Genomic DNA, 25796 nt, shown 5'->3' on the forward strand with positions numbered 1-25796 from the left:
CTAACATTATTATTTAACTGTTCTCACACATGTTTTTAGCTATTAGAGCAAAATTCAACTTCAGAAGATATACGAAGAGAACTGTGTGAGAGCTATCCAGGGTATATTGCGGATTATGCCTTCTCTTGGACCACTCTAGGAAAAAATGTTTTCAACAAATTCTGCCTTTCCAACATGACCCTTTTAGAGTCTTCTCTCCAAGAACTAAATAAACAGTTTTCTCAGGTGAGTGTAGATCTATTAATATTATCAAGATCTCATAAACAATAGAAGGAGGGTACTGTTTCCATTCTTGGATTCTTAAAGTGATTGAACACGAGTCCAAGAGCAAATTTGTAGCCCATGTGGACTGGGAGATGCTGACTGGGATATATGCTCACCTTTGGCCCATTTTCCTCACATAGACGTTTGGACATAGGCTTAGTCTTAAGTAATGTTCACTTATTTAAATACGAAGAACTGAGATGGTTTCAATGCTGAACCAAAAATATTGCATTATGGCTAATGTAGACACACCTTTATAGATGAAATATGGCTTTGCTCTGTGGTGCATGAAGATTGACTGTTTGGAATCTTTAAGTGAGATTATTCAGGATGTAATACAAGATTAATAATTAAACTATCAGGGCCATATAACTATCAGAAGTTAGAATAATAGGTAATGTCTTTCTATCTTTCTCACTGACCTTAAATCTAGTTTGAAAAGCTAAATTTTGATGAAACAATATATCCCTCTCCCCAAAATGTTACATGTTAGAAGCAAGAACATTCTACTATGGAGTGCTAATGACCATTTGCATATGCAAGTCTTAAATGATAATGGTGAAAATGAGGCACCAATAATCTATATTTACTGAAATCCTGTATACAATGAAAGATCACAAAAAGTATTCAGAACTTTCTTGAAATATTAGGGACCAGAATAAATGAAACGTGTCCACTTCTAATATTTTCCCCTTGATTCTCTGAATTTTATTGTAAGTAATTTATTTTAAGTACAGAATTCTTAACCCTTTAATAATCTGAGTCTTCCAACTAACTCAACTAGAAAAACTGTTATTGTAACCTCAATCCAATGTAAAGCACTTAAAATCCTTTCTTAACAAACTTGGCAGTTAGGTAAAGTAAAATATATGGTCAAAAATGCATTGTTCAAAATTACATTCTCAGCATGAAAGACCTTGATTTAAGACAGATCAAAAGCTCAACTTTACTAGTGTAAATGAACTTATTAAGAAAACACTTTGTATGGAAATATAATGAAGAAAATACTTTACCTCTGAAAGTACTAGTTGGATCCTATGATCCAGACCAAGAGCAAAAATCATAGTTTTTGTTTATTTGTTTACAGTACAAGGTGTGATTATTATACATCTTCATTCACTATTACGACTAAAGTTCCTGGTATTGCATTAGATCTTTGAAAATATTTTATTACATTAAGTATGAGTAGTTGTAATGGTAAACATTTTCCTAAATATATATATATATATAAAATGAATATATTTCTATCATATCTCTATATCGCTACCTATATATTAGTTTTAAGTACACTCCATCCGAACAATATAAGGTCTAGCAACAGATACAGGGAAGATATGTCTGCAACTCCCAAACCAGGTCCTAAGAAAAAAGAAAACCATTAGTCAGAGCTAATTTTATTTTAGGAAATTAACTTTAATTTCTAAATATATAATTTCAAATATTTTATGTAAATACAGCTTTTTAACCAAACTTAATATATGCCAATTTCTGGAGTTAGAGGGGAAAAAATCCAATTTTATTTAAGAACATTAGAAATGATTGCAGTTTTTCCGAGTAAAAGATGGCTTCAAACTGTGTGAAGATCTGAAAGAATTGCTTATGTGGAAATCTAGAGTTTTGAGGCTTTCAAAGACAGTCGGCCATGTGATTCCAAATGTTAAAGTCTTATTTTACTCTGTGGTTTTATTTTTGAAGCTATCGAGTGACCCCAACAACCAGAAGGTGGTGTTTCAGGAGCTGGTCAGAGTGCTGTCCTTCTTCTCGCAAGTGCAAGAGCAGACAGCTGTGTGGCAGCTCCTCTCCAGTTTTCCAAATGTGTTTCAGAACGACACATCACTAAGCAATCTATTTGATGTTCTTCGAAAGGCAAACAGGTGAGGAAATGTAGGAATTAAGTGGAATATTATGGTTCACAGAAAAGATTATTATTATTTTTTTTAATGTTGCCTGTGAGGATTGCTGCTTGGTAGGTTATTTAAACACATAGCAAACTGGCCGGGTGCTCATGCCTGTAATCCTAGCACTCTGGGAGGCTGAGGCAGGAGGATCACTTGAGCTCAGCAGTTCAAGACCAGCCTGAGCAAGAGCAAGACCCCCGTCTCTACTAAAAATAGAAAAATTAGCCGGGCATGGGGGTGCACACCTGTAGTCCCAGATGCTAGGGAGGCTGAGGCAGGAGGATCGCTTGAGCTCAGGAGTTTGAGGTTGCTGTGAGCCAGGCTGATGCCACGGCACTCTAGCCCTGGTAACAGAGTGAGACTCTGTCTCAGAAAAATAAATACATAAATAAGCAAAGAAACAAACACATAGCAAATAATCCTTCAGCACCTTAGTGTAGATTTGAGCAATGAAAGTGAGTATATTTGTTAAGCAAAGAAGAAACACACATTGTGGTTATCAGGGTTATTGAAGTATCCATGAGGAGGTAAGGAGGAACACTAATCCTAATGGTTGCATTGTCACTTGGTGTCCCAGGGCTTCTGAGAATGAGGTGTACAGCAGGATCAACATAGATTCCAACAGTGTCTCAGGCTCACTCAGGGACAACCTGAGCTCTGTGCATCTGATATTTAAACTGCCCAAGAATAACAGACCTCGGTGGGTTTTGTTTGGTACCATCCATGATAAAACAGTGCTGTTGGTCAGAGTTTTATTCCAACTTATCGCAAGAAAGTTGGCCTCCCTTGTGCCCAGCTGGCTTATAAATGACCTTTCTAAGCCTGCCTATTGGGTTGGCTTTGTTTGGTATATATGTCACAAAGATTTAAAAACTTTTGCAGAAGAAATCCCCTTTAAACGGCTGCTTTTTTCATAAAAGATATTTGGACATGGCCAGTATTTAGAGTTTAATGGGCAGTGCTCAGGTTGTGACTGTCCTATTTAGCTAATTTGAAAATGTGCATTTAAAAAAATGACTACATCAACAATTGTCAATTATTAAGTGCCTATTACATGCCAGACACTTTACTGGGCTGCTTATATATACCATTGAATCTTACAACAAACATTATTTATTTTATAAATGAAGTAACAGAAGGTCATAGAAATTAAATATTTGCTGATCACGCAACTAGGAGGATTTGAAACTGGGTTTCCCAACTCTAGAACCCAGGCTGCCTCTCTAATATGTCATTAATAGTCTGGTTCTATTTTAAATGTTCAAAGCATCAGAAGAGATTGTTCTTACTTTTGGAATGCTTTTAAGAGCTTATGTCTGTTCAAAGACCTTATAATAAGTCCTTGTATTGATACACTAATCTATTTGATTCTTACCATAATGCTTTGAGATTGAGACAAGAGATTTCCATTTTACAAAAGAGGAAACAAACCCTCATGAAGGTCAAATGTCTTCCTCAAGGTTCTACAACTAGCAGTGGCAAAGTCAGGACCTGAACTCAAAAAATTGGCATCCAAGTCCTATGCTCTTTTTATGATAGCACTCCATAAATGAAGTACAGACAGAGCAAGACATTAGGAAGTTTGATTCCCAACATTGGTCCTCATTTTACCTCTTAAGGAAATTTTCATTCACCTGGAATTTTGACACTTGCTCCTCTTCCTCCTATTTATAGTTGATCTTAGAAAGTAAACAGGTGAATCAATTATCAGAGAAGAGGAAATAGGAGATACCATTTAACCCCAGTTAGAATGGCTATTATCAACAAGACAAAAAAATAGCAGATGCTGGTGAGGTTGCAGAGAAAGGGGAACTCTGGTACACTGTTGGTGGGAATGTAAAGCAGTATAGACGTTATGGAAACCAGTATGGAGGCTCCTCAAAAAATTAAAAATAGCTAGGCACAGAAAGACAAATACTGCATGATCTCACTCTCATATGGAATCTAAAAAAGTTGATCTCATAGAAGTAAAGAGTAGAATAGTGGTTACCAGAAGCTAGGAAGGCGGGTGGGAAGGATGCAGGACAGCTGGTCAAGAAGTAGAAAGTTACAGTCAGGTAGGAGGAATAGGTTCTAGTGTTCCATTGCACAGTAGGGTGATTATAGTTAACAGTAATATGCTGTATATTTCAAAATCACTAGAAGAGAAGATTTTGAATGTTCTCACCACAAAGGAATGATAAATGTTTGGGGTGATGGATACGCTAATTACACTAATTTGATCATTATGTATTATATACACATATCAAAACATCACACGGTACCCTATAAGTATGTACAATTTTGTTTAAATTAAAAATAAAATAAAACAAAACAGAAATAGCTTCAAATTATTATGAAGCAAATAGAATTTGACATTTAAAAATTTTATTGTCATAAGAACATTTAACATGAGATCTACCATCTTAACAAATTTTTAAGTAAATTACAAGTAAAATGCTATACAGCAGATCTCTGGAGCTTATTCATATTGCTTACCTGAAACTTCATGCCTGTTGATCAGCAACTCCTTGTCTCTCTCTCCCCTCAGCCCCTGGAAACCATCACTCTACCTTTGATTCTATGCATTTGACTTTTAGATACCTCACATAAGTAGAATGTGTAGTATCTTTTTTTCTGTGACTGGCTTAAGTGATTATGTGTTACCACATAGCATGATGTCTTCAAGTTTCATCCACGTAGCTGTATATTACAAAAATTTCCTTCTTTTTTAAGGCTGAATAGTATTCCATTGTATGTATATACCACATTTTCTTTATTCATTCATCTGTTGATGGACATTTAGGTTGGATTTACATCTTGGCTATTGTGAATAGTGCTAAATGTAGGAGCGCTAACACATCTTTGAGAACCTTACCCAGAAGTGGGATTGCTGGATCATAGGGTAGCTCTATTTTTAATTTTTCAAGAAACCTCTATACTGTTTTCCATAGTGGCTGTACCATTTTGTACTCCTTCCAATGGTGCGCAAGGGTTCCAATTTCTCTATATCCTTGCCAACGCTGTGTCTTTTGTTTATTCAATAATATCCATCCTGACAGATATGAGGTCATATCGTGGTTTTGATTTGCATTTCCTTGATGAATATTTCCTTGATGAATATTTTTTTTAAATATCTGTTGGCTATTTATCTGTCTTCTTTAGAGAAATGTCTATTCAAGCCCTTAGCGCATTTTTAAATTGGGTTGTTTTGTTATTATGGGTTGATTTTTATTTTTTGCTATTGAGTTGTAGAAGTTCTTTTTATATTCTGGAAATTAATCCTTTACCACATTAATGGTTTGCCAATATTTTCTCGCATTATTATGTAGTTTACCTTTACAACAGAGTAGCATTTCCCTTTGATCTAATGTGAACAACTCTTTTTTTTTAATAGTCCAGTGTATTATTGCCAATTTATATACTTGGTCTTTCTAATATGATAGCCCCTATTAATGTGGTTTTTGAGCCCTTAAAATGTGCTAGTGTGACTGAAGAACTGAATTCTTAACTTTATTTAAATTTAATTAATTAAAATTTTAAAAACTAATACTTGGTTCAGTTATTGGAAAACTTTTTAGTATGTTTGGAACAACTTGAGTATGTGAATCTACTTTTTCACCTGTAAATATAATAAAATCTAAATTAATTTTCAATTAAATTTTCAATTAAAATTCAGCATCTGTATTGAAATGCCTCATAAGTTCAAAGATTTAGTACAGCATATATAATATAAAAGACTTAAAATATTTTATCAGTAGTTTTATATTGCTTAAAAGTTGAAATAACAATATTTTGGATGTATTAGGTTAAATAAAATACATTATTAAAATTAATTTCATCTGTTTCTTTTAACTTTTTTAATATGACTGCTAGAAAATTCTAAATTAAATATGTGGCTTGCATTATATTTCTCTTGGAGAGCCCTTTATAAACCATTTTTTAAAGCCATATTTTTATTATCATTATTATTTTTAAGCTGACAGTGTCATTAAAAGTCATAATTTCCTCACAAATGAGTATATTGTATCAGGAAATTTTGGTCTCAGTGGTTTATCTTAGTCTTTGTTGAACAAGTAATAGGGACAAATGAAACCTACAGAAAATTTCATCAATTCTTCCAGCAACTTTTTCTTAAGCTGCAGTCACCAAAATCAGATTATATAATGTTAAGATTATGACAGAAATGAGCAGTCTCAAAACTCAAGAAGGGTATATAAAACACACGTGATTTTCACCTTGTACGAGGAAAAGGCTATGCTGTGATATGAATCACAAAAGCTCTTTTTTAAAAAAATTATCCTTACTTAGAAGAAAACTTGTTCTGGATAATTTCCATTTTTATATGATGAATAGCAGAAAAAGAAATCTTTGAAGTAAAATAAGTTTATCTTGATCGAGTTCAAAGGATTTCAGAGGATGGGAGTCAGGTGTCATTATTTTTTAAGTTATGTTTTGTCAGAAAAAGATGAACTAAGTCTACTGACATTTTATTAATAATATTAATAGTAATGATAATACTGATAGTTTGAATGAGATTGCCAAGTGTTCAGTCTTTAAAGGTGTCACTTTGGAACAACAGATCAGGTGAGTTAGCAGAGGGCCAGGCTGCAAGAAGGCTGGTCCGGATCTACAACCTGAGACCTTTTAACGGGTCTCTGTGGCTGCCAGGGTTTCAAAGCAACCCAAAGTCTGAGAACCAGGAGATTCTTGGGGCAAACATAAAAATGCCTGCAGTATTTATTACTTGTCACGTATACAGAGCAGAGAGGAAAAAAATACAGCCATGCCTCTGTGGCCAAATATTTGGATAAGTCAACGATGCCTGTGGGCTTTGTGCAGAAATGTTCTGTACTTCTCCTCCTCTGCTATGTTGAGGCGAAATTTCTGGGCCAGGCCAGGAGCAATGACTCATGCCTGTAATCCTACTACTTTGGGAGGCCAGCAAGGGAAGATCGCTTGAGCTCAGGAGTTCTGGGCAATAGTAAGACCCCATCTCTACGAAAAATAGAAAAATTAGTTTGGTGTGGTGGTGCATGCCTATAGTTCCAGCAACTCAGGAGGCTGAGGCAGGTGGATCACTTGAGCCTAGGAGTTGGAGGCTGCAGTGAGCTATCATGACTCCACTGTCCTATAACCCGGGTGACAGAGGGAGACCCTGTCTCAAAAAAAAGAAAAAAAAAAAAAAAAACCAATTATATGCCAGAGGCAACACAAAGAATAAAAAGAACAAACTTTGAAATCAGACAGACCCCAGCTCTCCTTATAACTGTTTAACTTTGTGTAAGTTATTTAACTTTTTGAATTTTAGTTTTCTCATCTGCAAAATAGGGCAAATAAAATTGACTTCCTGGAATTATCAGAGAACTAAACTTAAAATATGTATATTTTAATTATATACACATATACATGTGTTGATATAAACACATACACATAGCTATATGTGTATCCTTATGTTATGCTAGAGGGCACTCAAAATTTTGTTCTCTAAACAGCTTTCATTCATATCTAAGGGACTAAAATTAAAATCATCTTAATATAAATTTTAAAAATTCCCAAAACATTATAGAACGTTTAGACACATACTGTATCTATTGCTGAAGTAAGCTTTCAGTTTATTAAGAAATTTAACAAAGAAAAACTACTATTAGTTCATTTGTACTGTGTTTAACTTCATAATAATAAATTGTTAACAAAAGCTTTTTGTTCTAGTTACTACTCAGGTTAACTAAAGCATTGACTCGGCCTTGATTGTTGGTATAAATCACAGCATTTATGAAATTTAGACATACTTGTGCAAAAGCAACATTTCTTTAAAAATGTACTGACTGTAAGGGGATTAAAAGGCATTTCTCTTTTTTTTTTTTTTTCACACGAGCAGCTTTTTCTTATAAAACAAAACAAATCTGTCTCTGTGAGTGGAGAGAGACAGACTGACTCACTAACTTACTAACTGACTTGTATAGTCAAGAAAAACCTCACTGATAAGGAACCATCTGAGCCAAGGCCTGAAAAGACCCATGTGAACTAGCATGCAAAAAACGAAATGGTAATAATCATTGCAGAAGACGCTACGCTGTTGGTTGTCCATCCAACATCCAGTTATTCCTTCCTTCTGACTAACAGAACACTTTTTCCCTTGCCATAATGCAGCCATGTGATCAGGAGAAAGCTGGAACCCATCTCTAACCATAGGGGTGGATCCCAATTAATCTAAGCCAGTAGTGCTACCCAACCTCACTTACCAGTCACCGGTTCAGGAAGCCAGGTTTAAGCCAATCAACACAGGGAATTGCCCTGGTCACTGTCATTGGTCCAGGAGTAGGCACATGAGCTAAGCTGGCCTAAGCAGATTTATATTTCTGTTTGAGGGACGAGGTTTTTTCCCTCTGTCCATGATGGATGTGAACAAGGAAGCATGTTGTCACAATTGCACAGGATTTGGTGACACAGCCATCTCTGGACAATGAGGGAAGCCTGGAGACAGAACCAATACAAAGAAGAGGGCCGAGCTGGGAGCACCGCAGAGAGAAGGAACCAGAGCCCTGGTTATTCCATGCCTGGAGCCTGCTGCACTTTCGGACTCCCCATTGTGTGCAATGAAGAGTCTCCTTACTGTTTATGCCAGTTAGAGTTTGGTTTTTTATTTCTTAGTGTTTAAAAGGTTCTCGATTATGAAAGTAAAAATAATAGCAGCCAATATTTCTTAAGAATTACCTTGTGCTAGGTACATTCTTTATATTTGTAATTTTGTTTAATGTTCTTGACAGTCTTATAAGGCAAATACACCATTGTCCTTATTTGTAAAATGTAAGTGATTTTGCTCAAGGTCATGTGTGTAGTAAGTGGCAGAATCAAATATTTTTTGCTTGTTTGTTTGAGACAAAGTCTCGCTCTGTTGCCCAGGCTAGAATGCAGTGGTGTCATCACAGCTCATTGCATCCTTCAACTCCCGGGCTGGAGTGATTCTCCTGCCTCACTCTCCTGAGCAGCTGGGACTACAGGTGTGCACCAACATGCCCGGCTAAGTTTTCTATTTTTGTAGAAATGGGGTCTCATCATGTTGCTCTGGCTGGTCTTAAACTCCTGGGCTCAAGTGATCCTCCCGCCTTGGCCTCCCAAGTCATTGGGATTGTAGGCATGAGGTACCCTGTCTGGCAGAACCAAAATCTTTCAGCGCTCAGAGCCTGTGCGCTTAACCACTATGATGGTTCCACTGATAGATGAGGCAGAGGAAAAGAAAGAGGAAGGAGCTTGTGAAGAGGCCTCACGAAGAACAGGGGATGGTGATATTACTATTAATTTTATAATTATTGATATATAATCTTGTTCTCTCCACCTGGAATACCTCATCCCTGGGACACCTTTTCCCCATGCCCACTTCTCTGCCTAGGAACTTCTCTTTGTTCTTTAAGAACTCCACTCAGATGTCACCTCCTCTGAGGAACCTTCCCACATTCCATCTCCCCAAAGTTCCAACCCTCTGAAATCCCACAAAAATTTGCTGAGATTTCTTTTATAGCCCAAGTTATAAAGTGCTCATTTTCATACCTTCTCCTTGTACTAAATTCAGAACTCCTCAAGGGCAAGGACTATGTCTAATTATTCCTTGTGTTTCCACTGCTTAGCTCAGCTCATTGCAGGTGCTCAGGGAAAGTGAGATTGTATGAATCAATCATCATACCTTGAGGACCCTCTGTCTTACCAGGTACCATGCTAAGAGATGTAAAGTTAAAAAGATCAGGCCTTTGGCCCCTTAAAGTTCATAAACAAATTGAGGATGCGTTCTTACCTTTCAATTCTGCATTATAGAAACCCAACACGAAGTAGCTTAAAAAGAAAAAACGAATGTAAGCAGGGGACAGAATTTATTTGTCCTAGGCAGGTTACATCTATTAATAGTTTCAAGGTTTCCAACAATGTTATCCTCCAAATTAGGCCTCTTTCTATCCCCTGTTCTTGTGCGGCTTCATCCTCAGGAATTTTTTTTCCATGTGAAAGCCCCTTGCAGCTCCATGTTTACATCCAATTGTAGCAAAAATAGAGCTTTTTATGCCAATGGTCCTAGCAAAAGTCCTGGGAGTAATTCTCAATGCTTTTAATTGAGTCACCTGCCCTTCACTGAACCCATAATAGTAACTCTGTATAGGCCTACGTCACATGCCTACCTCTGGATTTAGAAGTGGGGTTGACCCCATCCAAATCAGATGGATTAAAAGTGAGAGAAGGTTGTTCACCAGAGGAAAATCAAGTTGCTGTTACTAAAAGGGGGAGAAGATATTAGGCAAGCAAAAACCAACTCGTGTCCTCCATAGAGGAGATGTCCTAAACATCAGTAATTTTATGGTAAGGCTAGGAGTGATGCCTGTCTTAAGTGCTGACAGCCAAAGATTAGGTAGGAGAAGTGGATCACCTCAAGGACAGCTGTCCACAAACACCTTCTAGGAGGAAGCTTATGAACTATGCCTTTTGGATAGGTAGGATTATGGTAAATGAAGATGAGGAAGCCTTTCAGATACATGGAGAGGCATGAACAAAGGCAGGAAGGTAAGGATTCTTTGGAGATTTTCCCAGTTTGCTGGGAACTTCTGGGAATTAAGTCTGGAACTTTGGCTGGGGGCTAGATCTATACATAGTCCAATAAGTGCTAATCCTTTATGCAGATTTCTTTTATATATGATCTCAAAAAAGGGTAATTTTGGCAGGCACCAGGAGTAGAATTATTCTTCCCATTTCACCAATGGGGCAAGTGAGGCCTAGTGCAAGAGATGCCTGCTGAGAATTCACCCTCCTGTGTCCAGAGACAGAACAGCACAAGAAGCCCAATTTCTGCCCTCCACCCCAGGACTGTGCCGCTCCCCGCAACCCAGTAAAAATAAAATCTGGGGTTGGAAATTACCAGGACAGCAGCTGTGGCTCAGCCCCAGGGCCAGCCTGAGGACACCTTTGGAGGAAGCTGTGGGAACAACCATATAGGCAGAAAGAAGGTATCTGACTTGCATAATGGGCTAAGAGCAGAGACTCTGGAGTCAGGCCTGATTTTGATTCTCAGTTTCATGAGTTAAGGTGTTACCTTGGGCAGATTACATAACTTTGCTAAGCCTTAGTTTCCTCATCTGTAAACAGCATAAAGAACAATACTTATGTTATAGGATGGTTCTTGAGGTCTGAATGAGGTATTGCATATTAAGAACTTAGCACTCTCTTCCTCATCCGGTCTGGTCTCCTCTTCCTCGTCTGGTCTCCTCTTTCTCCTCTGGTCTGGTCTCCGCTTTCTTGTCAGGTCTGGTCTCCTCTTCTTCCAGTCTGGTCTCCTCTTCCTCGTCTGGTCTCATCTCCTCTTCCTCATCCAGTCTTGTCTCCTGGTCTGGTCTGGTCTCCTCTTCTGGCCTGGTCTTTTCCTCCTCATCTGGTCTGGTCTGGTCCCATCTCTTCTTCCTCATTCAGTCTTGTCCTAAAAGGCATTTCTTAAGTAACTAATTGCTTTTTGGAAATACAGAATGAACTCAATCATAAGTGAATTTTCTGATTATCTATCCCCAGTTTAAACTGCTCATCTTATTGTTGACATAAAAGTTACAGAAGCCAGGCTCAGTGGCTCCTGTCTGTAATCCTGTCACTTTGGGAGGCCAGAGTAGGAGGATCACTTGAGGCCAGGAGTTTGAGACCAGCCTGAGCAACATAGCAAGATCCCATCTCTATAAAAAAAGTTTTAGAAAGACAGTGTCACTTAGTATGGATGTTTAGTTTGAGCTACCTCTGGAGTAGTGCCTGTGAACTATTTAAAGGATAGAATACAGTCTTTAATTAAGGCAAGTTCCATTTTTTTTCAAAAATATTACTATTTGTTCAGCAAAAGATAAATATTTATCAAATGCTTAAATAATTATTTCTGAATCTGGTTCCTTTATTTGGGTTTCATTCTAATGAAAATAATGTTTAATATTCAATTTTTTTCTGTAATTAATAAAAAAGAGGTATTCCTAATTGGAAGTTCCTTTTCCTAATGACTTATTTATAAGTCTTAGAAGAAACTAATATGAACTTCGCTCTGTTGCTTTAAGCCCTGTGAGTCCTGAGGTTTTCGAAGCCAGGAAACAAAGTGCTCTGTCCTGGTTAAAGAACATTTTGTTGGGATTTATACATGAACAGACAAGCAAGTAATTAAGTTACAAAAGCAGCACCTTGTCTTTTATGTTAAGAATAATTTTCTATACTGTAGCCATTTTCTCCTTGAATAACCTTTTGTTTTTGTCTGCAAACCTTGAAACACAATCTGGTTTCATTGTTTTTCGACTTGTTAGTGCGCTGCTGATCGTGCAGAAGGTTTATCCACGTGTCACAACTAACGAAGGTTTCAGAACCCTCCAGAAGTCTGTTAAACATCTGCTGTACACTCTGGACTCCCCAGCTCAAGGTATTATATTTCCATCTTCCTGTATTAAATTCAGTGTCACAAAGCCCATTGGAAATATAAAGCAGAGTGCAACTGAAGTAATCATGTAGAGACGATATTATTCTTAGGTGGGGACATATGCTACAAATAAATCTGAATCTCTAGTTAATCAAAGTGTGGAGAAAGGGAGAAATTAGGCAAAAAGAGGGAAGTGTGACTTTCTAGGGGTTTGATTTAGGTGAAATGATCTCTCTTAGCTTGTAAAAAAACTATGTTTATACTTAGTATAGAAAATAAATATTGGGGAATAAGCCTGAACAAATAGATTTCTACCACTACTTTTTGGAACAAAAGCCTAAACTGAATTGCAGTGTTTCTGCCCTCATTTCCACACTTTGATTTTTCAATCAGGAGGAATCTTTCATTTGTAAACATATACCCCTCAGTCAGCCATCTTGAAAAGGCACGATGAACTTCAGCACACAAGCAGATCCACTGTAGCCCCAGTAAGACAAGGTGTGCCAGGTTGCTAGTGAGCCAGAAGATGTGCCCTTGCCATGTTTAGATTCAGCCTTATCTATCACTCACGTGGAAACACACACAGATACAGACACGGACACGGACAAAGGTTTAGGGACGTAAGGAATAAATCCCTACTTGCCAAGTGAAATGTTTGGTTAACATTTACCTCTCCTGAATGAATTTAGGATTATGCTTTCTTAACTGAGTTTGTCACCTTTTGGACATATAAACTTTTACCTTTGGATTACAAAGTAAGCATCCTGAGAACATCAGGTCAAAAGCTGATTATTCATTATACGGTCTTAAAATATCAATTTTCATATGAAAAACACATTTGTGAAGGCTTAGAAGAATTCTCACTATAGGGTCCAACTGGATATCAGTTTCTATTACCCTGGAGCATTTTTTTATGTCTACAATTACAGAACTAATGATTAGTTTGCAAGACTGACTGTGGTTAAATTTAACATTCTTGATGAGCATTAGAAACAGAGGCTTATTCTTAAAAAAAAAAAAAAAATTCCAGGTTAGAAAACCAGACAGTGCACTAACAAACACTAATTATTTCCTCCGTATTCTTTTTATGTTTGCATTTTAAAGACTTGAGGAACTTTACGTTTCTCCACCATCCTTTTCCTTTTCATCTTCAGACTCACACCTTATAATAAACATAAAGTGATAAAGTTAATTTTTTTTGAACAAAGGACAAAAGCTCACCAGTGCCTTAGAAGCTGGAGAAGTAAGCAGCACTTCTTATTAACTAGGCAGCAAAATACTTTTCCTGGTGAACAATAGAATTCAGTTTTCAGTATTTCACAACAGCCTTGTCTTAAGTCTGTGGATATGCTAATGATTTTGGCAAGTACCCAAATACGTTTTTGGTGGTCCAGATGACAAGGAAATACATCAAGGAAATGTATTTTTACCTGTAAAACCTAATGTGCTTCACTTCTGTTTGTTTTTATATGTCATGAACTTGTGACTTCATAAAGCTGTGGATTACAACGCAGATGCATTAATGTCAGTGCCTAAAAGTTGTTAAACCCAAACCTCTACCTGCTTGAGCAGAAATTTTATTGCCTCTGAAAGAAAATCCTCCTAGTTATTTCTGGGAATCCTTCAGGGAACTCAAACTTGTCATTGAAGGCTGAACCACTGATTCTAGTTCAACAGTGCAGAGGTCTCTGGCCCCACGTACAGATACCTGCCCCATTGCCCAGGCCACCCCATGCTTAGTCTTCATGGTGTTCAGCAGTATTTTTGAAGCAAAGATACTTTCTCCCTTGATTTTACACTCCGTTATGCCGAAGCAGGGTGGTATGTCATAGTGGAGTTGCTTGGGACCTCTCTAATGTATCATGGGGTGAAGATGGCTTCTTGGGTTTCACACCCCTCTTAAATATAAGGAAAATAATAGTATTTATCGTGTCAACTCTGAGTGCTTTATTATCTTAAATTCCTCTTATCATTAAAATAACTCTGTAAGATACAGTTATTATGCCATTTTACAGGCAAAGATACTGAGGCAGGAAGGGGTGGGCACTTGGCCTATGTTACATGCCCAGCAAGTGGCTAAACTGAGATTAGAACCTGGATACGTCCATCCCCGAAGCCAGGTCCCTTGAGCTCATTTATGAATGGCCTCATTTACATTTTCTTTCTGGGACATATATACACTTGCTTCTAGGGTATCTCACTGGGCCATGCAAGTACCTGGTTGACCTCAGAACTGTGCCCACTTCCAGCCACTGCCGGAGACTGGTTTCCTTCCCACATGATACGGCTTTTCAGAACCGTGCCCCATTCCTTTCCACGCACTTCCCCCACCCCATGTCGATCTCTGCTCCAACCTGAATTATGAGCACACTGCAAGGTTTCTTCAGAAGCCTTCTCAGCAACTGTGGAAATACGGAGATGCTAATAAACACTGGAAAATAAGGTTGTCTCCTCACTTCCTGTCTTAAGGGATCTAATTCTCAGCTTTGTCCCAGGAAAGATCCCTGCTGCGCAGTTAGTAAGCTCTAGTATTTCCATTTATAAATGCTGAGTTTGGGGAGCAGATATTACCTGTGTGACTCATTGGAATTTGCTATTTTGTAAAGTAGTAAATTATATGAAATTATATTTTTAAATAGAAAGCAATCCTTTTTGAGGAAAAGAGGTTATCCATGCACTAAATTTCTTTATATGTCTATGGGTACCATTTAAAATATGCCTAATCCTACAAATAAAAAAAGAAGAAAAATATCACTTTTTAAATCTCTCTCTACTTCATAAAGGCCTGTTTAGTACAGTATTTCTTTCAAAATACTTGATAGTCCTCAGTGGCTAGAGGGAAAAGTCCCTAATTAACCTCAGCGTCAAGTCTATCATTGAGAGTATAAAGTTGATTGTCTATTAATTACTTATTTTAATAGCTTGATGAAAAAGAGAAATTCTATAACCACTTAGTATACAAATGTCAATTAACTTGCTCAGCATCACAAAGGAGTTCAAAATGAGCAAGATTTGATCTTGGAAAAAGAGTTTTATATACTTTTACATTGCAAAAGCATAAATCTCAACAGATTTCTGTCTTTGGTTATTCTATATGTGGAAGCCAATAAGTAATAGGTATTACTATTATGAATTAGGTTTATTTATTCTGGGCATCTTCATTCTTGGTCCTTTTACCCACTGATGCATTGCTATCATTAGAGCAATCGTATTCCGCTGTACCTTGGGCACAGCTCTGGAAAACTCCACTCTGCTGAACAGGACAACTGAAAAAGCCATCCCACCAGTTTCTAGGGGCCACACAAACATTACTTAAACATGACTGATACAGGAGACAGATAAGGAAGTTTTTAATTCTGGGATAGTCTTTTTTACACACGTGCTATCTTAAATAAACAATCAGCACCAGAAAAGCATAGGTGATTGCATAGTTTTTGCTAGGACTTTTTAAAAGGCTTTAGAATGTATTAACTAGAGACAAGGGAAGAATTGTTAAAACTGGTAATAAAATACCCAATTGACAGAAATTAGGCCAATGTTAAAAATGACAGCATTGAAACATACTGGATTATTGATAAGGAATGAGTAAAATCTGAAGAGAAGACTAAAATAAGTGAGACTATTTCCCTAAAGAAGCCAAATTAAAGCACTGGATTTATGGTGTTTTTATTTATGCATTGGCCATTTAAAGCATTTCCATTTTCAATTTTTCATGTGACTGTTGTTGCACACTTACTGTTTTATGATACAACCTATGCGCCAGGCTGAATCAGCAGCACATTTAACTTCAATGATGTTGAATTAGAGTGGTTTCCAATTAGACCAAACTTAGTGATTGCCTTCCACACTCTACACCTTCATATTATTTGAGACCACTCAGAACGGTTCTGTTAACATTAGTCAATTTGCATTCACAGCTGCATTCAATTGAGATCACTGGCTGCTTTTTGAAAGATAGAAAATATAGATTAGTGATGGCAGATGTTTCCTAAGGCTACACTCTAGACAACTGAAAGCAAAAAGTATCCAGTGACCCATAAGACTAAAATTGGCTTCATTTGATTAACAAATTGTGTATAGTCAATCTTCATTATAGTATTCAAGAGTCATCTACGTGTACAGGTCTTGGGATAAAATAATGTAGTGGTTTGATGCATAGAGAAAGAATTTATTAGAAATGCATGTACTTGACTATTGGGATTATTTTGATTAATAGGCATCTATTTCTTATAACTATCCTAAATGTTTCTAACAAAAAGAGCATAAATGTCTTTTGTAAAATTCTTTGGAGAAAGATTCTGCAGATTTCTGCATTTTTCTCCCCATTAATTTGAGCTGGGATGGTCTATGCTGGGGAAAAAAAATCATTAAGCAAACATATTAAATGTTTACCTATATAAATGTTATTACTTTAGGTGACTCTGATAATATAACACACGTGTGGAGTGAGGATGATGGACAGATACTATCTCCAAGCAGTCTGGCTGCACAGTAAGTCTTCGTTTATTTGTTTCTAAATCGGTAGGTAATGTGGTCAAATAAACCATCAAAACAGTTCATAAACATAATTCTCTTACTAGTGTGTAAAACCATGGAATCCAAAGATCACCTACTGACTGAGTAAAGGAAAGGACATAGTTGAAGTGTCATAAAGTTGAAACTTATTTTTCTTTTGGTATTATTCTATCATACTTGTGCATAATACAACATGAGGATCTCTTTTTCAGTTCTAAGATTGCATAACTAAATGTAATCTGTCATGTCTAGCTTGGTTACCTTGTGCCTGTGAGGAGAATCTAGCTGGAGGTGTAGTTGCCAACTCTTTTAAGGTCTTTCACCATGAAAAATGTATGAGCATCTGTCTTAGTCTGTCCAGTCTGCTAAAACAAAATACCATAAACCAGGCAGATTATAAACCATAGAAATTAATTTTTCATAGTTCTGGAGGCTGGAAAGTCCAAGATCAAAGCACGAGGAGACTCAGTGTCTGGGGAGGGCCTGCTTTTTGGTTCAGAGGTGGCGTTTTCTTGCTTGTCCTCACATGGCGGAAGGAGCAAGCCAGCTCTCTGAGGTCTCTTTTATAAGGGCATTAATCTCATTCATGAAAGTCCTGATCTCATGACCTAGTCACCTCCCAAAAGCCCCACCTCCTAATACCATCATACTGAGGGTTAGGAGTTTAACATGTGAATTTTGGGAGGGCACAAACATTCAGACCATAGCAGTATCTGATTTTTCAAATTACTGTTTCTTTGGGTCTTTAAAGAATCAAAATATTTTTTAATGCCCAATTAAGGTAATGCAAAATTTGTTTGCTCTTAGTGGTATTCAGGTAGGCAAAACTGTTTATAGGTAATGATTTTGGACTTTTACTGGGGTATGTAAATTCCACTACCAGGAATAGGTAGTGGAAATAAATAGCAGGAACAAAGGTGTCTAAAGACCATTAATGTAGGCAGATCCTTGAAGTCACTGTAATAGTGATGGTTGGAAATGCAAGCTGTTTCTTGTAGTAGCTGATTGAGATAAATCCCTGTAGTTCAAGGCAAATTTAGAGACTAGAGGGCCTGTTAGATAAAGTTTGCTTTAGCCTGTACATTATACTATTGAAATTTTTTGACTTTAATCCCAAAGGGTATATTTTTGTGCTAATGGAAATTTGTACAAATAGCGGCACTTATTTTTAAACCATTCATTTATTTTTCTAAAATAGAATCTGTGTAGTTGTTTGTAAACTATTATTTAATGAGTTCTCCAACTCTGAGTAAATTCTAGGCAAAATCCTTACATAAACAACCACCTCCTGTTTCTGCTCCATCTCCCTTGTTTGCCAAGGTGGCTAACCCAGGTGCTCCTCTCTTGGGCAATTTTCCCTCATCAGGCCGCCAAATTCGAAGTAGTTGTGTCTTTTAAACATCCTATATAGCCATCAAAATAATAATAAAAAAGATCTTTAAATTGAGATAACTGGATGCTTATTGCTGAAGCCAGGTGTGTTTATCAGAGACTGGGAAACCCATAGTGTTGGCAATGCCAGCACCACAGACCTGCAAATTCCACAGCAAATGTAGTTAGCTGCTGACAGCTAGCTGACAGTTTATTAGGAAGAATTCAATACTTTTAAGATGACTCTTGTTGTGATTGATGAAATTAAGAGATTTCTTATCTTCAGACTTCCTTTCCATTTCTGCTTTAAAATAATCACAGAGTGGCAATACAGGCATAAGATAAAAGTTTTTTGGCCCAGAATTTCTAAAAGAAGCTGCTCAAAAATACTTTCCCCTCATAGCTCATCATTTTTGTTCTGAGGGCATTATCTTTATTGTTTTGTATTTGTGTGTGTATGTATGCACATGAGCATGTACATTCATAAGCTTACCTTTTATTGTAAACTCTCTTGGGAAGTAGGTAGGATTTTGTGTAAAAGATGCATCAATTAAGTGACTTAAAGGAATAATTGAGTGCTTATGTCAAAACAGTGGCACATAGATATGGAATTTTAATTTTGGGAGTATATTAAATCCATTCTCAAAAATCTTGGTAATCACATGTCCTTTATGTAACTTAGAGAATGGCTTGGATGATATTTCAAGGTCAATTCTAGCCCAACTGTCCTCTATTTCAAGCTTGACAATACACCACGGGAATCTCTTATTCCAGTCCATCTGGAAGATTAAGCCAATATTTTACTATTGAGCACTGCACCGGGGAGAAATTGCTCTATGCTGTAATGACTATGACAGGGAGGAGGACAGACATGAAGGAAGGAAGGGCAATGTTGGGAAGGGTGGGGAAAGGTGAGAGAGGGACGGGAGAACCACCTCACTGAGGCAGGAGAACCACTCCACACGTGCCCATCCAGAGATGCCTCACTGGGCACTTCTCAGATAAATGGCCAGTATCTCTGAAGCTTCCTGGATCTCTTTTACTGATGTGTTTATCCTTTCAACAGCTGTTAGGTCTTTGATGTACAAAACAAAAATGCTAGATATTCTGTGATAGGGATGGAGTCAGGGTGAACAGGGAGTCAGATACAAAATTAAATGGATCATTCTTTCAAGTTGTTCACAGAAGAAATAAATTTATCTTGAAACCTATGGCAAGTAAAATAAATGGATTATTTCCCCTCCCCGTGGGAAAAAAATAGATACAATAAATTTACAATTATTCCCCTAAGTCCATTTGTTTCTTCTTTCATGTTTTAGATTCTCAAATCTCATCTTCTAGTTTATCTTTACAATCTTCTTTCTGACACTGGTCCCTACTTCCCTTCATATTCTTAAAGATATCATATATTCCAAAATGCTTGCTCAGGGTTTTTTGTCTTAGGTTAGTGCTCTGAGTACATTGGTCATTATTAGATAGACCTTGACTTGACTTGATTCGACTTAACTCACTTATGTCATAGGTGTTGATAAAGTCCATGAAACTGGATGATATGCAGGCATGACTTGAAATTATATGGGTAGCCTGTACAGGAGAGTTAGTTTTGTCATATGTCATACTCCTGTTAGATTTTTAATAATTATGATGTGATTTAGAAATTTGCCTGATAGATGGTTTCTTTTATCTAGGACAGAAAATCTAAGAATATAATTTCCTGTCCTCCCTTTGTGAATTGACAAGTGGCATTGATTATCTACAAGAAGGCTTTGATAAATAATAAGGCTAACTGTCTAAAAGCTCAAAAGTCTAGGCCAGGTGCAGTGGCTAATCCCTATAATCCCAGAACTTTGGGTGGTCAAGGTGGGAAGATCACTTGAGGCCAGGAGTTCAGGATCAGGCTGAGCAATACAGTGAGAGCCCATCTCTACAAAAAATAAAAAAAAATTAGCCAGGCATAATGGCACACACCTGTAGTCTCAGGAGCTCCTCCAGAGGCTAAGGCAGGAGGATCACTTGAGCCCAGGAATTTGAGGTTGTGGTGAGCTATGATCACGCCACTGTACTCTAGCCTGGGCAAGAGAGGGAGACCCTGTCTCAAAAAGAAAATAAATAAATAAATAAGTGTAAAATCTCCAAAGTCTGCGACAATCAAATATAGTGTAAATAAGAGTCTGTAGTCAAGAAATTGCCTAAGCAAAAGCAATGGAGTTTTTGGAATGGGTGCTATTTTTTTTAATGTAGAGGCTATGAGTAGTATTTAAATGAGAATCAGCCATCTGACCACTTAGACTGCCAAATTAGAGACTTTTCTTGCCATTGGTTTTACTTTTAAAGTTCCTCAAGGATCCACAGTTGTTAACCCACATCTAAACATCCTGAGTCTTCTTTAATATTAATGCAAACATTTTCCTACCTTTACTAGCTATAGCAAGATAAATCTCTCCCACTCTCGTATTTTAATTAAATCGAAGTTAAACACCTGATAGGACTAGTTAATTTGTGTATTGCACAGTTTGATTCAAAGCAGATGATCCCCACATCAGCCATGGACATTTATTCCATCTTTATCTACATAAAATTCAATAGTAGACACTGAGGGAAGAAGTTACAAAATAAAGAGAGATGCAGCCTCACAGGTGAAGTGACGGGGCACATATAACACACACATACTTATTCACATACACACGCCTTAAAAATCTTAGGCTGTGTTCTCACATTTCAGTCAATTTGAAAGGAGACCAGAAAGTGGTTAATTTGGGAACACTAAATTAGTTGTCTGGAGAAAAAAAGAACTTATATTGGTCAATTGGATTGACTATTTGTTTTTAATCGCAATGAAATGGATTCAAATGTAGTTATTGAATGTTATAGGTGGGAGGATCTAGCAGATCATCTAGCTTCCTACATCTCAACTGACAAGAGAAGAAACTGAGGCCTAGAAAGGGGTTGCAACATTTAGGGGAAAAAAAAAAAAAGAAAAGAAAAATATGCAAGACTCATGGGACATATTCACACTAAAAAAATTTATTCATCATTTATCTGTAACTCAACTTCAGCTGGGAGTCCTGTATTTCATCTGGCAACCCCAGCCCAGTGATTTTTTCTTTCATACCTAGAAATGGCTTTAAGATCACTTATGATGGAGTATTAAAATAATTAAATATAAAGATAGTGCACATGGAAAGGTAAATGTTCGGAGAACCTAGGCAGTGCTGCCGTGGTGCAGCTGGACGTGATGAGGGAAGATGTCCAGCTTCCTGGCAGTGCTTCAGTGCCCAAGTCAGCCGATGCCGGACAACCAGGGACTGAAATGATCTCAGCAAAATGGCTTTGCTTTCTTTTTATATGACTTGATTTATATATTCTTTTCTAACTCTATAGGCTCCTGATCCTGGAAAACTTTGAAGATGCCCTCTTAAATATATCAGCAAATAGTCCTTATGTTCCTTACTTGGCATGTGTGAGAAATGTGACTGACAATTTGGCCAGGGGGTCACCAGGTAATGCTCGTCTCAATCATCGGAATGCTGCTCTTGGTTTCTAATTCTGTCCTAAAGTAGTAAGTCTTTTAAGACATTCGCTTACAAAAGAAAGAAAATTTTTAAAATCTGGGTTTCCATATGCATCAGTTTCAATTTGGTGATTGGATGAATGAAGGGAATATCTAATCATATTATTATATTATTCTGTTGCTGCTGCTAGTCCCACCTGGTTACCTGGACAAACTTTAATATATTAATATAATGGTCGTATAATGGTTAATGTGATAATGGCCCCCTGGACAAACTTTCCAAGTGTTCAGAGTTATTAGGGGATCACATAACCCTTCACGATAATTTCTATGCTCTTAATAACCTCAGTTGTTAAAAAATAATGAAGAATGTTAATATGTTAATACAGAGTTCTAAAAGCAGATGTAATTTACATCAACAAAGGCATTTTTGTGGCAGATTATTTTTACTTCCTACTCTCACACACCTTTTATTTTTAATTTTCTGCCTACGTGGGCAACCACAAAGATTGCACTTAATCAAATGTTTTGTTTCTTTTCATAAGAAGAAATATCTATTTTCTCACACTTTCTAGGAGACACACATTCCTTTGTTCTATACCAAAATAGTTTTTTGAGAGTTAATGGCAGGCAAATAGCACAACAAATATTTAAACCTGGTCTTTGTTTACTAGGCATGAATTAATCAGGTTGGAAGGGCATATTTACTTCACAGGGATGATACAACCTATTCCTCCCAAAATACTTCAACTGAATAGTATATCCAAAAGTCAGAAATAAAAGCATATTCAGTTCACAAAGAGCCAAAACTATGTAGCACCTTTCCTAGAAATATTTTTATCTCTAAGCAGAATACCTATGAATATTTTAAAAATAATGAACTCTATTGTCCCCATGGTTCAAATAAAGGTTAAACTTTTACTCGTCTTATATTTATATTGAACTAAGCTGTTATCATAGAAAAAATTTAGTAATAAATCAGGATAGAGGTGTCTTTCAAATGGATTTCCTAAATGACCTTGCAATTCACATAAAGTAACTCTTCTCCCCTCTTTTACAGAAAATATAAGACTCCTTCAGTCCACAATAAGATTTAGAAAATCTTTTCTTCGAAATGGCTCCTATGAGGATTACTTCCCTCCAGTTCCTGAAGTCTTAAAATCAAAAGTAAGCCATGAAAGAAAAAAATAAACCTCCTATAATACTTTGGCAAGATACACTTTTAGTTTAAGTCTGATCTTTGTAACTAATGATCCTATTTTAACTCTAAATTTATAATGGTTCTACTTATGACTCTAGAAAAAGGATGACAAGACTTTGGTGTTGTACAATGGTATTTTGTTTTTAATCGGTGGAGATTTCTGCATGAAATGACCCATAAGAGCCAGATTACAGTATGTGCATATATAAAGGAATGGCTAACAATATAGTTACCTTATTAAGCTTCACAGCTTGAGAAAGGATTCATAATATGATTTCTAATTTGAGATGTCCTAAGTTTTAAAATCTATCAAAGTAGATTTTAAAAGATGCTGTTTTAGATTTCACAGCATACAAAAATATCAAACGGTGACTCATCCTATTTTTATTATTGTCATCAGAAACAGAAACTAATAAGTCATATTTGAATGTATGCTATTGAGAAAAGGGGGAAGAAAGCAAGCCCAAAATTTAAAATCTGAGGTTTTAATCTGTTCATGCTTATTTCTTATTATTCTTTGTTTAGCTCATGCATATAGTATACAGGTTATCATGAAAATCACTTCATTTCTTAAATAACCCTATTAAATTTTGAAAGCAGCTTTCCTAGTAAGAACAGCAGTTTAATTGGATTTATGTAGCCAGGAATAAAGTAAAATTAGAACTGGTTTATTCAGGGCAAGCGAGATGACTTGCTGTATAGTCAACAGGGTATCATTAAGAAGGCATGCAAAACATTATATCTGTGTATATTACAAATAAATGTGCTAGTTGGATTACCTACATTTTAGCCCTAGCCTTCTACATGCATCAAAAATTCTAATATACTTAATTTAGCATTATCTTAATTTGTTTGTGCAAATGAGAAGGAAGTTATGCATTCATCTGGAAAATTCCTACTCATCCTTCACAGACAAGTTTATTTATTTATTTACTTATTATTTCTAAATACTAAGGGGCTACAAATGTTTTTGTTACATGGATACCTCGTATAATACTTAAGTTGGGACTTTTATGGTGCCCATCACCGTAATAGCATTCATTGTACCCAATAGTTTTTACTCGTCATCCCCCTCCCAGCCACCCCTCTTCTTGGTTTCCATTGTCCTTTACATCTGTTTGTGCCTGTATATGCCCACTGTTTAGCCAAGGACAAGTTTAAATGTCACTTCTATAATATTAGAGAGTATCACCTTTCTCCCTCTTTCTCAGCCAGGGTAATGACTTTATCTTTTGTGCTCCTATAATATTTATTCATTCTTTTCATTCATTACCTGTGCTCCCATAATATTAATCAATTTATTTATAAGACATACTCTCTAACCCCCAAATGCTTATAATCGAGCCAAGGAAGGAGATGGAAATGCAAAGCAACAATTATAATACAGTGAGGTAAGAGCTCTGGTATGTGAATGGACAGGATTCTGTGCACAGAGGTGGGATAGCTAACGTGGATTGCAGGGGATGGAAGTGGAGAGAAGAAATTTTATAGAGGAGATAATGCTTATTCTTAGCCTTGAGGACTGTGTAGAATTAGGTTAGAGTTGTACATTCTAGATATAGAGACCTGAGTTTGTAAGAAGACAGAGGCATGGACCGGAAAGAAGGTACAAGTTACCTGCATTCATATGTGTCCAGCTGGAGCAGAAGGTGCCCACGGGACAGGCAAGAAAGGGGGCTGCAGAGGGAGACGGAGGCCAAGTCCTGAAGGCTTCCTAATGCTTAGCCAAGGAGTTTGAATTTGATCCTGAAAGTTGTGAATTTGGAGAAGGTGAAATTTGCATTTTAGAAAGAGATCTCTCTGGAAGAATTATAGACAAGAGATTGGAGGGAAGCCAAGTAGGCTATTTTTGCAGGAATCTAAGTGAAAAGAGAGGGCCTGCACTATGCCATTGGCAGAGGATAGAAGAAAGAGACAGTTCCAAGACTGATCAGAGTGATTTAGGAGGTCAAATTGAAGCAATGTGGCAGCCAGTGAGAAGTGAGGCATAAGGAAGAGGAGTCTCTACTGACTGATATTTCTGGCCTGTGTAACTCATTCCTTGGCATTATAGTTTGTGTATGTGTAGGTTCTATGTCCCTCCCTAGAGTGTAAACTCTAATGAAGTTATGCCTTCTTCGTCTCTAAAGCCTCACATGGTAGGAGCTTAAGGCTTGGTCCGCGAAGGCATGAAAAAATAAGAGTGTTAAAGTAGAGCACTGGCATTGTAATCACACTCCCTGGGCAAGGACTCATGGTAGTTCTTGACTTATGAAATAACCAGGAAGCACACAATATACGCTAGGGAAATGGAGACAACATGGTCTCAACCATTTATACAAATGGGATGGGACTAGGGTTAAGAATAATTTAAAACATCACCCACAATTTGAATATAATGTTCCCCTTGAGGATCACATTATGAAATAAGTCATAGAAACCACAGAAATGGACATAGGCCATAACCCTTGTCCCTTGGGTAGAAAATCTTTTGGCATTTATGTAATAATAAGCATGGCTGCTATTTGAAATTGACAGAAGCCATTCAGTCCTAGACTACAAGCTCCGTGAGGAATATTGCCAGGTCTGTCCCTTGGCCATTGTATCCCCAGCACTTGGCACAGAGTCCCACACACGGGAAACACTCAGGACACATCACTGGAA

General features: G+C 37.0%; 1 protein-coding gene across 1 annotated transcript in view; it reads left to right on the plus strand.

The window, feature by feature from the left end:
- ABCA12 (ATP binding cassette subfamily A member 12) overlaps positions 1–25796 on the plus strand; it is a 165658-nt gene that overhangs the window by 65066 nt on the left and 74796 nt on the right. Inside the window, exons 6-11 of the mRNA XM_069467475.1 lie at positions 40–225; positions 1960–2138; positions 12446–12558; positions 16971–17046; positions 21823–21941; positions 23013–23119. Coding sequence (XP_069323576.1) covers positions 40–225; positions 1960–2138; positions 12446–12558; positions 16971–17046; positions 21823–21941; positions 23013–23119 — 780 coding nt within the window. The remainder of the gene's footprint in view (positions 1–39; positions 226–1959; positions 2139–12445; positions 12559–16970; positions 17047–21822; positions 21942–23012; positions 23120–25796) is intronic.

This window comes from Eulemur rufifrons, chromosome 1 (assembly GCF_041146395.1).
Source record: "Eulemur rufifrons isolate Redbay chromosome 1, OSU_ERuf_1, whole genome shotgun sequence".
Classification (NCBI taxonomy): domain Eukaryota; kingdom Metazoa; phylum Chordata; class Mammalia; order Primates; family Lemuridae; genus Eulemur; species Eulemur rufifrons.